Source organism: Diuraphis noxia, unplaced genomic scaffold, assembly GCF_037042655.1.
Source record: "Diuraphis noxia isolate RWA-SAM2 unplaced genomic scaffold, SU_Dnox_SAM2 contig0003, whole genome shotgun sequence".
Classification (NCBI taxonomy): Eukaryota; Metazoa; Arthropoda; class Insecta; order Hemiptera; family Aphididae; genus Diuraphis; species Diuraphis noxia.
The window spans coordinates 27,178,216-27,190,462 of NW_028301713.1; the positions used below are offsets into that span (position 1 = coordinate 27,178,216).

Consider the following 12,247-nt stretch of genomic DNA (forward strand, 5'->3'; position numbering starts at 1 on the left):
AGAATTTGTACTTGGTATGAATTTCTAAATTCGTTACCAGTTAAATTCATTTTTCGATTTACACCCTATCTTCGTGGGATTTTATAATGTTTTCTAGTCTTTAAATAATCATAAAATATATCCCATTATTTACGATTGCTATTGGATTTTCACACAGTAAATTATGATGTTTCCATAAAATATTCTTTTTTCAAATTGGTACAACTTAATTATAATTATTGGAGATATCTTCCACTCTGATAAAATATATTTACAGTTTAAAATAGTAGTTAACGCAGTAAATTTGAAATTTGTTACTATGTACTTGTGTAGGTATTTGCCTTCTCTTATACAGACAGATGATGTATCTACTTATGTAGCTACTTACATGATATAGACATTCTTGGTAAAAACTAGTTTAAACATTTAATATCCTCCACACATTTCATAGTAATAACTACGTTTTATTTGTTTCGTACAAATCAAGTAAATGATAATAATTTATAACCATCAGTAATTTTAAAAGAATAAATAAATAATTTATGTTTCAAATATTTTAAAAGTTATTTGTATTTAAGGATACTAAATACAATATGTCGTTCAAAAAATGTTTTGATAAAATTGTTATTTAACTAAAATATGTAAAGCATATAATTATATTGTATATTTGGTTATATTATATTATATTATATTATATTTGGGATGGGCAACTCAAAGTAACTAGCGGGCCACTTTTAAGTAGTTTAAAATCTAGCGGGCCGCAGTGCATAGGAGAAAGCAAAAAAAAAAGGTCCTTCAAATTTACTAACATTTATTTTTTATCTTTATTTATTTTTATTTACAATTATTATTTAATGTGATACTTGAGGATGAGGTTTTATATAAAGTAATTTGAAAATGTAGCGCGGGCCAGATAAAAAAGGTACGCGGGCCGCCAGTTGCCCATCCCTGGTATAAAATAATATAAGTACATATTATGTAATTATTTATAACCCTCGCTGTCCGTCAATGTGTTAATATTCATTAGAGTCTGTCGAAAATTGAAAACAATTGATTTTATTTCTATATGTAAGCATTAAAATATAAAAATAAGGAATCTCTCGAGTTTAGAACTAAATTTTAAAAAAAAATCATTTTTTTATTTTAAATTATTTCAATTATCATTCGTCGAACACTTGTTAATCAATCTATACCCTAAAAATAAGCCAATAAGAAAAATAGTTTCACTACTGAAATCATTAATGATTCCCCGTAACGGGCCTTGGCTAGATCTGGCCGATTACGGGCATTTGTCTCGTTACTGGTGGTGTTGGCCTCAGACATTCAATGCCCTCTTATGTCCCAAGTACTTACACAAAACTACAAAAGTCTAGTTTTTGGTTTCAACTGCTAAATCTACATCACAATCATGCAGCACATTGTCGTCGTTGCACTCAATGTGGGTTGCAGTTGTACAAAATTCACGTCGCATGCTTCATAATACCTATCGAAATGTATAAATTAATTTATAAATGTTGTTGTGAACAGGTACCGAACTCTTCTCATCCTTCCGTGTGCAACGTTTCCTCGTGCCAGGGACTGGATCGGTCGTCCAACAAATATGGAGCGTCGCGGAACCGAATGCACTCCGATTACGAATACGAGAGCGCTTCACTGTTGTACGGCCACGTCAATCAGCCGACGCAACTGCAGCAACAGCAGCAGCCGCCACCTCCTCCTCCGTGTAACAAACGGACGCCTGACGAACAGCCACAACAGTACAACACTTGTTGTTCTGAGGGGAACAGCATAGACCGTTGCATGCAGTCCACCCTTCCGGGTCTCGTGTACAAACATCATTCCGGTAAGTATTCTGGACCCACAATAATATGTGTTTTATAGGTTCGATGCAGTAGACTTGGCCCTCTTGCCCCCCAAATCCTCTAAAACATATATGCTGTAACTTCTGTTTTGGAACGTATATGAAAAGGAAATTCGTTCAGTTTCTTGTTCGATTTTATTTTTAAAAAAAAAAGAAGAAGGATTCATTCTTCCACAATTTCTTTAGAAAACAAACGATTTTTCACATTGTAAAAAAAAAAATAAAAAAATTAATAGAGTTGAAAAAAACGATTTTCATAAATGTATCCCGCATGACCTGCTGTATGTATAAAGTGATTATTTTCTATTCTCGAACGATATAACACGTCTCAGGAATAAGTAGGTAGGTACAAGGCATTTTTTAAATTTCAAGAACTAATAACAGTAACCGCGTAGAAAAACGTAGAACAGTTTACTATACTCCTCAAATGTTTAATATAATTATGACGAGGTTTATTTCCCGGGGTATTGTCTGGTTCGCACTTGACGATAAAAGAATCTAGGTACCTGCAGCATAGATATCGATATACGTGAGGCCGTTATACACACGGTTATTGTACGACCATATTATATTGTTTTTCGAGACCCGATGTACGGTACCCGGGAGACCATCGCTACAATGACGTAAAAACGATAAAAAGGACCGGAAATTATTGCGATAATCAAATGTTCAAAATTACTTTTACGACCATCATCGGTATCGTGCGTTTTATACCGCCAATATAACAGATAGGTATTAGGTATAGGTATAGACTGGTACATACCAGGTGAAACTACACGTCTTACAGTCGTGCTCGTATCACAAGTGGGATTTGCTGCAGTTACCTAGTTAAAATGCTAAAGCTATAAGTTATTATTTTTTTTTCTAACTTTTAAATTGGACTAGATATTATTACCTAGTATTCGAATTGACTTAATCTCTTCAGATAATATAGTTATTATAGGGCATTCATTGTAATAACCTAGCGTTTTCCAGTTGATTGGAAAAATATTACTTAAAAATCGTAAATGCTATTTGTTTAACCGCGTTGTATTTAAATTTAAAATAAATGAGAACTGCGATACTCAGATTCAGTTTAAAAATCAAACCAATTATGGAATTAAAATTAAAACTCTACTATACATATTATATTGATCGCTGATAAATGATATTTCAAAGAACAAAATGGAATTATTTTTGTGGTGGATATTATATTTTTTAGTTTTCTTTCGTGATCATCGCGTTTATCAACATAATATTTTAAGTATTTTTATGAATCACTATTATGACTATGAATACCAATCGATGTTTAGAGTAATCGCCTCCGCACAACTGCACCACCGCAAGGAAATGATTATAATTTGAGAGGTATTAAATTTCAAAATGATGTCAGTCTATCGTTTAATTAGTTTAATTATTACCTAGTGGTTGAGATTTGTGTTGTTTGTTCTTAGTCCGAAAACCTTCTTTATAATATAATCGTTGTGTAAATAATAAATTAATCATGATTTCTATAAACATCGACCGAGAGAAATGCGTTGATGTTTCTATTAGACGCATGCATCAATTCGGGGGCGAGAGGATAGGGCTGAGGTCCACGTCTATTATTTCCTTTTATACAGAAAATAGTCTGTATAAAAATTAGGTACATTAAAAATAATAATAATAATAATAAGACGTACAATATAAAGTTATATATTAATAAATATTTCGTATTAATTTATTTATTGGTTTCCAGAACAATGGCATCGGGACCGTGGTTGGTGTGACGATGACGATGACGACGACGACGACAGAGGCGGTGGCGGCGGAGGCCTCAATGTCACGGGAAATGACGACAAGGGTAGTTGCAGCAGTGGTTGTTCGTGCAGCGAATCGTCTTGTCTGTACGCCGAGGCGACAGACGTACCGTGTCCAGTCGTGCTTCAAACGTCGTCGTCGTCGTCGTTGTCGGCGGCTGTTGGACGCAAGTGATGATGCCACTCGCTACAAAGCGTTGTAAGTTCCCTTACCGTATGCTCACAGTATACACTGTAATAATTGTGTACAACTATGCTGACGTCGTTATTAGCTCATAACAAATCTTCTATATACATACCTAATCATTCGCTTGTTCAATAAGTAATTGCTTGGCGAGAGAAACGATCGTCTTTGTCTAACCCGTAGTCGGAGGTTTTCAAGCTGTGCGTCGCGGGAGTTTTAATATCTCTGGTTTAACCTATATTTCGCTCTAAAAATTGAAATTATATTAATTTATCGTAAAATAAAATGCCCTTAAAAATTATAATATACTCTATAATTGCCGTTTTTGCTGATAATCGATTTCCATCGTGTGTACTTATAGAAGCCATCATTTATCATCGCATTTAAATTTAGCACATCCATCACTGCAGTGACCTACGCTCAAATGCTCAATGATACTCGACTCGACACTAAATTCCGGTTAGCAGAAAGATTAACCTACTTAGGTACCCATACGGCCATACGAGTCGCTGCATTATAAAAAGTTATTATATTTTGTTTTAAAATTCGTTATTTTTAAACTTTTCCAAACATAAAACAACTTTTTAATGTATACCTGCATATATTTATGAAAAATATACGACACCGTATCTTTTTTTATTATTCAATTTCTCAATCATGTATATGTAGTACGTAGGTACTGCATGTCTGAGCGTTTTTTTCGCGCACTTTTTTTTTTTTAGAGGATTGGCACCCTCTTAAGCCGATTACGTATTTTATGTCTTTACGTGTAAATTCGAATAAGACAATAATAAATATACAATTTCTAATGTAGTTTTCTGAATTGTGATTACATAGGTCACCAGCTGCACCTGCCCGCGACGATCAAAACGACGACGGTGATATGGTTTGTTGAAAACCGCCTGAAAATCGTCAAAAGTCAGTTTGATGTTTCACAGCCGAATAAAAAGCAACCGAACAAATCAAAACGTTTCGAGTAAACCCCTAATCCTTTTTGTATAAATGAAAAACATTCGCTCGAATTTTTTTATACCTTATCGTTTTGCGTATTTACACAATTTAATATACCCATGCATCATACAAATATTAATTGTAAATATAAATAATCAATCGTATTGTGTTACTCTTTTTTCGTTATTTATCGTTATACATTAAATAGGTATACACAATATGTAATCGATTTGTTTTTAATTGTGTTCTTGTAAAAATGATGTACATAACTAATTGTTATTTATTTGTAAACTCGATTGGTATTAATTTTATGATATAGTTCCTTTTTGATTATTATTTTTTTTTCTTTTATATATCGAGATGTTGTTGTGATAGATTCTATTTTATTTATGTAAATTAGTTTAGTTTACGTTTCGTTAGACACACATCACACGTTTTGGCCGGAAACAAATCCAGCTTATTGTTTTAATACGTACATTATAACTATACATAATATTATATAAATACAATTATATTATGTGTATACTATCATATATACCTAATATGTAAATGTACAGACTGCGCAGAGCTCAAACGCGTGTTTTATTTTACCACAAACGATTATACGCTTTTCTCCTTTTACCCTAAGTATACGTGTAACAATAATTTTTATCGTAATGCATGATACAATATCGTTTTAAGACAATCCACGAACAATTTCAATAAACATTTCCACGAAAATAACCAACCAATTTTTTTATCCTGGAATACTACCCTATATATACATATATCTGTGTACAGTATATTTTATTACCAATATTTATTATAGTACCCAATTCGATTTCGAGCAGATATTATTGTTGCTCATTCCTAACGAACATACGTGTATTTTTTCACGTTAAGCTCTCGTTTTTACTCTGTTTTTGTTTTTTTATTATTATTAATTTTTCGTATGTTTAAAATATATATAATTGAGCCGCATCATAATAATAACTGCTATATTATATTATGTAATTATAAAATCGAAAAGATTTATCCTCTTCTTTTATTATCGTTATTAACATTACGATTATATTTTACTGTGATAATTAAATGATGAATAACGAATGACCTATATTAATTTGTTATGAGTATTCTAGATTAAAATATATACACATAGGTACCTATATATATATGCAACTAGGCATATTATATAAACGCACGATTAGAATATCAGAACTGAACATACACCACGATATGCATAGTAATAATAATAATAATAATATTCTCGACGGCGACTAAATATAGTGTATTGTTTATATTATTTTGTACCTATTATATTATAATATATTATTATTGTTACGCGTAAACGCTCGACATTGCTATAGGTTAAGCGTATAATATAACTAAAACTGTATCGGTGATTAATTTATAAAATATGATCTGTAATATTTATTGTTACGATGAAATTTGTGTCTAGATATAAAAAATAAATAATAATAATATGTAATACTCGTAACAAAATCTAATAATAATGTGTACAACCGCTGCAGGCGCCCACCAGCTAGGGTGCCGCGTGCTTGTAAAAACTACTATTATCGTTACGTTATTGTATATTATTTATAATGAAAAAAATGTTACTGAGCCCATGTTTATGATATAAGGTTAATATAATAATATTATATGTAGACACGAGTCATATTGTATACTTATATGTACTTTAGTTATATTATATTACATGTGAACGAAACAAATAAATCGTATAATTATATGAATGTGTGTTCTATTGTTGTGTTTGTAGCCAGGCGAGCCTACGACGAAATATCATCTTGTACTAATGCGTCCGGGGATAAAATAACCAATTCGTAGGACAAAATATCCAAGTTAACAGAAAAAAAATCCTGTTTGAAAAGAGAATGTTGATGACAATTTAATTCAAAAAAATAAAATACACTGTTCGTGTTTAAATCATATATTTTAAGAACATTTAACAGGTAATATGTATAAACATATAACATGACAATAAAATTGTGATAAATATATATAGCTCAAATTTTCATAAAATATAATAGTCGTATATCTTTGTATAGTTAGTGTCGCACTAAATCGTATAGGCACATGTGTCAGTTACAGTGGCGTTCTCGGAAATTTCCATTGGGGGGGAGGGGGGGGGCTCTGAAAATTTACTAGAATACAAAAGTGGGCGGCGTTACAATTTTTAACAAAATAATATGAAAAAGTTAATAAAATAATAAATTTTATAATTATGTGGCATAATTTGTCAAAAAAAAAACAAATTAAATATAATAATTATGTAAATCGACTAGGTATCCACTTAGACGCGTCTAAATTTATGCGTTTTTATAAAATCCTGGCTTTGCACCTATAGAAGTAGGCTATTATTATTAATATAATTTTTATTTTATCCACACTATTTCTATAATATGTTATATTTATTATTTATTGCAAAATACAATATCATATATAATTGCAAATATCAAAATTTGATTTTATCATTTTATACTATTTTACATTATTTTCATAAATAATTGTATTTATTATTTATATATTTACCTCTCATATTTTACAGGCTTCATATTGTAATCTTGTATATATGTTAACACGTGAGGGCAACTGGTACATTTTGCTCAAGGTAGTTTGGGAGAATTGGTATAAAAAAGGTACTTTTGGTTAGGTCGCCCACTATTATAACGCAGTAACTATTGGGTACACCATATTGTACAAAATCATGCGTACCTAACCTAACCTAATGAGGTACAGACGTAAAGTCCAATTCAATGTGCGTGTGTCAGTGTCACAGACATATAATATATAGATTCATGGTGATATTTTTATCAAACGACACTCGTATGGTGTTTGTGTGTAAATACCACCTAACATACACCTATAACACAAAATAAAAATAATAATAATCCAACAATACTGTAACAATAATGCACTCTTGTCAGTTGTCACGTATTGACGTTTATTATGCGTTAAAGCTGTGAAAGGCTGTCACGGACCCCCGAGAAGGCTGCGGACCACAGGTTATATGAGCCTCTGAACTAAACGGCGTGTACATAACCTAAATACGACGGAGACCTTTAACAACAAAGCCAACGTCTCCAAACTTGTGTGAATAAAATAATTTGCATTTGTAAATTTATTTGGTGCGTTTACTGTAGGGTACATATTGTAATAAAACGGGGTTTAAATATTAAAATATATTTAAATTTATCTAATTTTCAAATATTTTTCACATCACTTTAGCTGCTAGTTAATAAAAAATTGTTCCTTTCATTCATTTTTTTGTTGGCCTTTTATTTTAAAATTTCCATCAAATATAATTCACACTTTATATCAAACAAAGGTTAGGTTATATGTGATGGCCAAATAAATCACAGTTTAATTTGATCTAAAAGCAAACAGGTAACACTCATAAGCATTTAAATCAAATACCATCAATATTTGAATTCACATTACTTTAAAATGTAAGAAAATACTAGACGGCCATTAGTTACCTACATATTAATACATATTATTTGGCAATTTCTAAAATTAGATTGAAATTACCTCTAATAAAATTTAGAGGCAAGAATATTATCTATCTAGACTTTAGAGCATGTCGGAAGATTTTATTGATATTATTACTTATTTGTTTGATGTAATAATAAAAATATGTGCTAAAATTATTAGAAAAGATTAAATTCAAATATTATAAATTTAATTAAAAATAGGAATGTACAAAAATTTTCACTTATAACATTAAATAATACTCATTAAGCTTAAATAAATAATCAGTCTTATTTGCATGAAATAAAGATTATTAAAAAAATTCAGTGGTCATAATCTTATTTTTAATTGAAACTAAATTAATCTTTATAAAAATTAAAACATTAAAATAATCTATTTCACAAGTTTATAGTATTTTACTAACTTTAATTAATTTTAACTCTTAATCAATATTTAATTCACTGTAATCCACCAAATTCATATACCTTGATATTGAATTACACAAGTGTTCTTCTTCATCGGTATTGTCATCGTCATCATCTTCATTTTGATTGACTTCAGATGTTTGAGTAAGTGACAATAATTCTAACTGTCTGGGCATTTCTTCTTTATCGTAATCCTTGGATTGTTTCTCACTCATCGAAGTGCCCGATATGAAGTTATCAATTTCCATGAATACTCTTTCATGAACTATAGTTTTTAATAACGCTTTAGCTTCTTCTTTGGTTTCTGCATAGTTTAAACATTTTTGTGCATAATAAAAAGCTTGATCATAGTTCATACGAGACAGATTGTAATTTGCAAGAAACATATAAGCATAGCTGTGATCACGAGTCTGTTCATCTAGTCCGTGTTCTTCAATGTATTCTAAAAACATTTTTGCAGCATCATTCGGTCTATTTATAACTACGTACAATCTGAAGAAAAAAAATTGCATCAACGTATAAGGAAACAGTCAGCAACATAATGTAGTTTAAACTCACTTTGCTAAGTATATGAGACCGAGCTTTTCATCGTCACCCATCGCTCGTCCTTTTAGGTAGCTTTGAAATGCCATATCTACATTACCTAATTTCTCATATACATTGCCAACAGCAATTATCATACGGCTGTCAAACGGTCTCAGCAACTGAGCCTGCTTGAAAAAATAAAGGCTGTGTTTAAACATACCAAGTATTTCATAAGTTTGACCCAAACCATACCACGCTCTGTACTCATATTTGTTTATTTCTGTACCAAAATCATGAAATTAACTATATTTTAATAATCTATAAACATAATAATGATTAGGTATTAAGAAACATACCCAAAGCTTTGCTGTAACTTTGTATGGCATCATTTGAATTTTTAAGCTCCATATATTCTTGACCAAGTAGTGTCCAGGCAGCCAAGTATAGAGGATTCAATTTAAGGGCGCGATGAAAGTAACGCATTGCTTTTTGATGTTCCCCGTGAAGACTATAATAGTTGCCCAAAATACAACAGGTTTCCACACGATATTTATCAATTTTAACTGCTCGCTGAGCAAGATAAGCTAATTCAACTCGCTGATGTTGCACATATAATAAATTTGAATAGGTATCCATATTTTCCAGCCGACAAGGTTCAATCTCAATGAGCTCTTGAAATTTTTGAACTGCTATTTCAATGTCTATAACACATTAAATATTAATTAGCACATATTAGCTATACAGTAATGATGTCTTATACTTACATCTTTTGTTATGGTAGCATACTGCCACCCTAGATTGGAGAAATATGCTGTCGCTAAAACCACAGTTGAACAAATACTGTGTCATTCCCAACATCTGTTCGTTTAACTGCAAGTCCAAATATTTTTGACAGTAGAAGAAGTTTTTCATCCAGTGATTGGGTAACTCTAGCTTTGATAACTGAAACAATAAAAATATTTATTGTTTGAAAACAAACTGGTTTATAGATGATTTATTTTATTTTGTTCACCTTAACTCGATCTACAATAAGATCACCAAGTTGCATCCATGCATGCCAATTGAGTGGCACCTCTTTTATGGATTCCACTAGCATATTAACAGCTGCCGTGTATTGTTCTAATTTCACATATACCATACCAAGTAAATATGTCAAATACCCATCCCCCCTTTTTTGTTGTCGTATAGACTCTAATAGCTCAGATAAATATTCTAAAAAATGTCGATATTCTTTGAACATGGAAGGTGTTGCTTCACTTCCAATATTTTTAATATTACTGTCAGCAGCCAAATAATCTGAATACATTCTCAGGAATAATGGTATATTTGAATGACATTTTTTCAACCAAAATGAAGCTCTGAAAATAAATTGTGTTTCAGCTACATAATAGAATATAATATGTAGATTTTGGATTTTAAATTTTAAACGCATGAAATACCTTTGATATTCTTTCGCATTGTAACAGGCTCGTGCATGAAGATATCGTTCCATTTCGTGATATGGTATTGGAAGCTGGTCTATGGAATATAAATCTGTTGATTTTGAAACCGACATACGTTTGGATACAGAGATTAGACAGCTACGGGTGACTTTTGGTCTCTTGTACCCTTCGATTTTTTTTGGTAAAGGTTTTGAATTGTTGCCGACCTCAAGTGATAGAAGAAGATCTGAAGACCTAGCCGTAAACAAAAAAAAATAAAAATATTTATAGGTATATATAATATTATATAATAAAGCTTAGTGTTAATAAGTTTAAAAAAAATCACAAAAATCAGTAATTTTAAAGTCACTTTTTTCAATGGGTAATAGGTAACAACTATTAGTTTTTATTAAATAATATTATATTATGTTTAATTTTCAATAATCTTATAAAATTAGTATGTTTTACGCTATGCATGACTTAAAAAAAAAAAAGGATAAAGCAAGATTTGTATCAGAATTGAACTAAGGTATCAGGGAAAGAATTTTAAAATGTCAATTTTCAATAGTCAATTAACTTAACAAGTAAAAATAAATTAAAACAGAATCATTGCCTTTTAGAGCCATCAATATTAGGTATAATATTAATAAAAAAAAAAAAAATGATGCAACTTTTATGAATTGTTCCCATAGAAGTGTTTCCTCGCAAATAAATAATAACCAACAACTCACAACTGCCAATCCTCAGATGAGTCGGTTGCACAGTGCCACATAATGGTCAAGTAGACTTGAAGGATGCGCAAATCAAAAACAACTTAATATACAATTAAGACACTCACCACTGGCAGCTGGTTTTCAGACCCCGGGCGTACAGTTCGTTCATGCTGATGAGGAGCTCTTTTTTAACTTCGTCCATTTTTGGGACGGGACAACCGACTTTCGCCACATCGACGTCCATAGTGTAGTTGCTCATGATTCCCTATCGTTCTATATACCGATGAAGTAGCGGAGACGAGTGTGTGCTTGAGTCTTGAGTGCAATGGCCGTTTTCAATCTCCAGGAACATCGACCACCGACGATTGATGAACAACCAAAAGAACTGAAGAAATGTAGACCACAGCTTGCTGACCGGTGTCCACTGTCAAGCCTGTATATCTATTATCTTTAAAGTCTTAAAAAATATATCAGTTAAAAAACATATTACGCTTTATAGTCGTACTCCGTTACACGAGCAACAGTCAACAGTTGTACGCATGCGCCATGACGACTGATAAAATGATAAGCCACAACAAATCGACGTCCACCACTGATAAGCCGATATGGCGGTAAAAAAATTGTGATTTGCCATTTGTGCATAGGCGCACATTCAGTCTTCAACTATAAACTTGGGAGTGCTAAAATCTATTACCTCAAAGTGGGAGACTTTCTCTCTACACACAACCTATACGGTTACACTTACTATTTCAAAAAATTACTACATTACTACATTAAAATTATCAAATTAATGAATCTGATTTTCAATATATCCTATAACCGATTATAACGACTATTATAATATAATTAAATGAACAAGTGCTGAAATTAGGGTTGTCTACATTTTCACTACTTTCGTCATTTTTTTTTTTTTTTTTTTTTTTTTATTTCACCCAATTT

General features: G+C 31.3%; 2 protein-coding genes across 2 annotated transcripts in view; one reads left to right on the forward strand and one right to left on the reverse strand.

The window, feature by feature from the left end:
• robo1 (roundabout guidance receptor 1) overlaps positions 1-6,486 on the forward strand; it is a 194,860-nt gene extending 188,374 nt beyond the window's left edge. The window contains exons 17-19 of the mRNA XM_089221994.1: positions 1,507-1,822; positions 3,558-3,817; positions 4,640-6,486. Coding sequence (XP_089078120.1) covers positions 1,507-1,822; positions 3,558-3,793 — 552 coding nt within the window. The 3' untranslated portion in view covers positions 3,794-3,817; positions 4,640-6,486. The remainder of the gene's footprint in view (positions 1-1,506; positions 1,823-3,557; positions 3,818-4,639) is intronic.
• Positions 6,487-8,413: 1,927 nt separating this feature from the next.
• LOC107172131 (anaphase-promoting complex subunit 8-like) lies at positions 8,414-11,829 on the reverse strand. The gene is made up of 7 exons (XM_015522408.2): positions 11,434-11,829; positions 10,614-10,850; positions 10,187-10,532; positions 9,939-10,116; positions 9,531-9,875; positions 9,208-9,454; positions 8,414-9,141 (listed from the first exon to the last, which is right to left on the reverse strand). Exons 1-7 carry the CDS (start codon positions 11,565-11,567, stop codon positions 8,667-8,669), a joined length of 1,962 nt encoding a protein of 653 aa, XP_015377894.1. The 5' UTR covers positions 11,568-11,829; the 3' UTR covers positions 8,414-8,666.
• Between the last annotated feature and the right edge of the window lie 418 nt (positions 11,830-12,247).

Excerpts from the sequence above, each read along its gene's own strand:
- LOC107172131 (XM_015522408.2), bottom strand. The coding sequence starts at position 11,567 with ATGAGCAACTACACTATGGACGTCGATGTGGCGAAAGTCGGTTGTCCC. Across the intron at positions 10,117-10,186 it reads TTATTGTAGATCGAGTTAAG|TTATCAAAGCTAGAGTTACC; the intron begins GTGAACAAAATA and ends TTATTGTTTCAG. Across the intron at positions 9,455-9,530 it reads AAGTTACAGCAAAGCTTTGG|AAATAAACAAATATGAGTAC; the intron begins GTATGTTTCTTA and ends ATTTTGGTACAG.